This window comes from Cynara cardunculus, unplaced genomic scaffold (genome assembly GCF_001531365.2).
Source record: "Cynara cardunculus var. scolymus isolate 2C unplaced genomic scaffold, CcrdV1 Un_Scaffold_11341, whole genome shotgun sequence".
NCBI classification, from domain to species: Eukaryota; Viridiplantae; Streptophyta; class Magnoliopsida; order Asterales; family Asteraceae; genus Cynara; species Cynara cardunculus.
The window spans coordinates 1-2,694 of record NW_020206623.1 but is presented as its reverse complement, the minus strand read 5'-3'; the positions used below and the strand labels follow the sequence as shown (position 1 = coordinate 2,694).

Here is a 2,694-nt window from a genome sequence, read left to right as displayed (position 1 = left end):
AAAACAAATTTCTATCCTATGGTGGTAGAAGACAACTCATCATCTCTGTCCTTCAATCTATGCAAACATATTGGATGTCGGTATTTCTAATCCCGACGGCTACAATCCATGAAATTGAACAAGTTTGTCGCAATTTCTTATGGAACAAAGCGGAGGGGGAGATGGGCAAATGTCGATTTTCATGGGAGAGGGTTTGCTTGCTTGTAAAAAATGGGGAACTTGGCATGAAAAGGCTGGCACTTTGGAATCGATGCTTGCTTTTTAAACATATTTGGGATATACTTACTAGAAGAAGCATCATGTGGGTTTCTTGGATTCATTCAAACTGTATTCGGGGGAGAAATTTTTGGGTGATAAAGAAGAGAAATGAAAGGTCTTGGCTTATCCGAAACCTCTTAGAGTTAAGACCTCATTGTAGGAGGGTTTTTTTAATGCTTCTAAGGTATTGTATTCGGGAGGCAACTAATTTTGGGTATCATCGGGGTTGTGAAGAGATGGATTTGACACACCTTTGTTTTGCTGATGATTTATTTGTTTTTACTAAGGGTGATGTTCAATCGGTGGAGATTCTTAAAAAGGCCCTGTTTCTCTTTCAACAACATTCGGGTTTAGAGCCAAGCCTTGAGAAGTGTGAGGTTTACTTTGGGAATGTGTCTCCTAACATTAAGGAGGCCATTCTTGAGTGCCTTCCTTTCATACTTGGTTTGTTTCCTATATGTTATTTGGGTGTTCCTTTGTCTCACGCTCGTTTGAAGATTAGTGACTATGGGCCGTTGATTGCAAACGTTAAGAGTCGTATCCTTAATTGGAAATCTAAATTTCTTTCTTTCGGTGGACGAAGACAGCTTATTATCTCGGTTCTTCAATTTATTCAACTACATTGGATGTCTGTGTTTTTATTTCCATCTGGGATAACCCATGATCTTGAATCTATCTTCAGGAAATTCCTTTGGGCTCCAAGGGAAGATCCTAGAGGTAGGTGTCGGTTATCTTGGGATATGGTTTGTAGACCTCTTGAATCTGGGGGCCTTGGGATTAGGCGTGTGGCAACTTGGAATAGGGCTCTTCTTGCTAAATATATTTGGGATATTGTTCGACATCGTGGTTCATTGTGGGTTTGTTGGATTTATTGTCAAAATCTTCGCTCTTCTCATTTCTGGACGGTTAGGAAGAACTCTACTTGGTCGTGGGTTTTTCGAAACTTGTTGGATTTACGTGTTCAATTGCGAAGGTTTCTTTTTTCCCAAATTGGTGATGGTAGGAATACTAATGCGTGGGAGGATAATTGGTTAAACTGTGGTCATCTTTCAGCATTTATCTCTTACCGGTTTATCCATTCTTGTGTGTTCTCTACTACCACAACGGTTCATGAGCTTCTCATGAGTTTGAATGGTGTCTGGCCGAATGATTGGTGTAACAGGTTTGCTGAGCTTGGTTCGTCTCCTTTACCTTTGTTGAACATTTCTGTTCATGATAAAGTTCTTTGGTGGGAAAATTGTTTATCTAGTTCAGACTTCTCGGTTAGTACTGCTTGGGCTATGTTGGAAGGGAATCATCCGGTTGTACCTTGGTATAAATTGGTGTGGTTCTCTGGCCATATTCCTAAGCATGCTTTCTGTTTATGGTTGGCTTGTCAGAGGGTCTTCCTACTCAGGATCGTATGCATTGGAAGGAGGAACCACCTGATCTGGTGTGTTCGCTTTGTGGGCTTTGTATGGATAGTCATTCACATCTTTTCTTCCAGTGTACTTTTGCTCAACAGGTGTGGGATAGCATATTACATATTGTGGGATTGGTGGATATGCCTTCTTTATGGGATCAAATTGTGGATATTTTTTCTGACTCTAATCGTCGGTCGAAACTTTTAAACCGGAAACTTGCAGTGGCAGCTTCTGTTTTTATTATATTCGGCAGGAGAGTAATCGAAGACTTTTTTCAGATGATCGTCGTACAACTATGCAGCTTACTAAAGTTATTCATAATACGATCTCTATTCGTGTTGCTTGGCTGGATCGCAGAGCTATGACTACTCCAGGTTGATGGTGGATCATCTTTGGCCTTGGGGTGTTTTTTTAAGGTTTAAGTGCCTTTTCTTTATTTTTTGTTGCTTGTTGATGTCCGTTGGGCTTTGTTTTTTTGGGTTTTTGTGGCTTGGTATGTGGTGTTGGCCACGGCTGTTGGTTTTCCTGTTTATAGGTTGTGGTCGGACGTTTAATTTATGTTTTATTTATTGTTTATAAATTTGCCTGGTTTACGTTAAAAAAAAGACCTCATTGTAGGATATTTTTCATCTCAAATGTGGGTAACGGGATATCCACGCATGCTTGGGAAGACACTTGGAGCGAACATGGTCCCCTTATCCATTTGCTGTCGTATAGGTTCATAAATGGCCATGACTTTCATAATAACTCTACGGTTTATGACCCAATGCAACAGTTTGGTAATGCGTGGCCGCATGAATGGATACAATGGTTTCCCCAGTTGCAGCATATTGTGATCCCATCCCCTAGTCCTCTAGAGGATACGGTTAGGTGGCTTGAGCCTAATCAGAATCGGCAGCCTTTTGAGGTGAAGGTGGCGTAGCAAACATTGCAAGAATTGGGACCGGTTGTGCATTGGCACAAGGTGGTATGGAATAAAGCATACATACCTAAACATGCTCTCTGCATGTGGATGGCATGTCAGATAAGATTA

The 2,694-nt window shown here is 41.0% G+C and overlaps 1 protein-coding gene across 1 annotated transcript; it reads left to right on the top strand.

Annotated features, from left to right (window-relative positions):
- Positions 1-494: 494 nt before the first annotated feature.
- Positions 495-2,568, top strand: LOC112505488 (the record flags this gene model as incomplete). The annotated part of the gene is made up of 3 exons (XM_025109388.1): positions 495-1,658; positions 1,763-1,918; positions 2,437-2,568. Coding segments are annotated over exons 1-3 (1,452 nt in total), but the record flags the coding sequence as incomplete, so codon positions are not given.
- Positions 2,569-2,694: the final 126 nt, after the last annotated feature.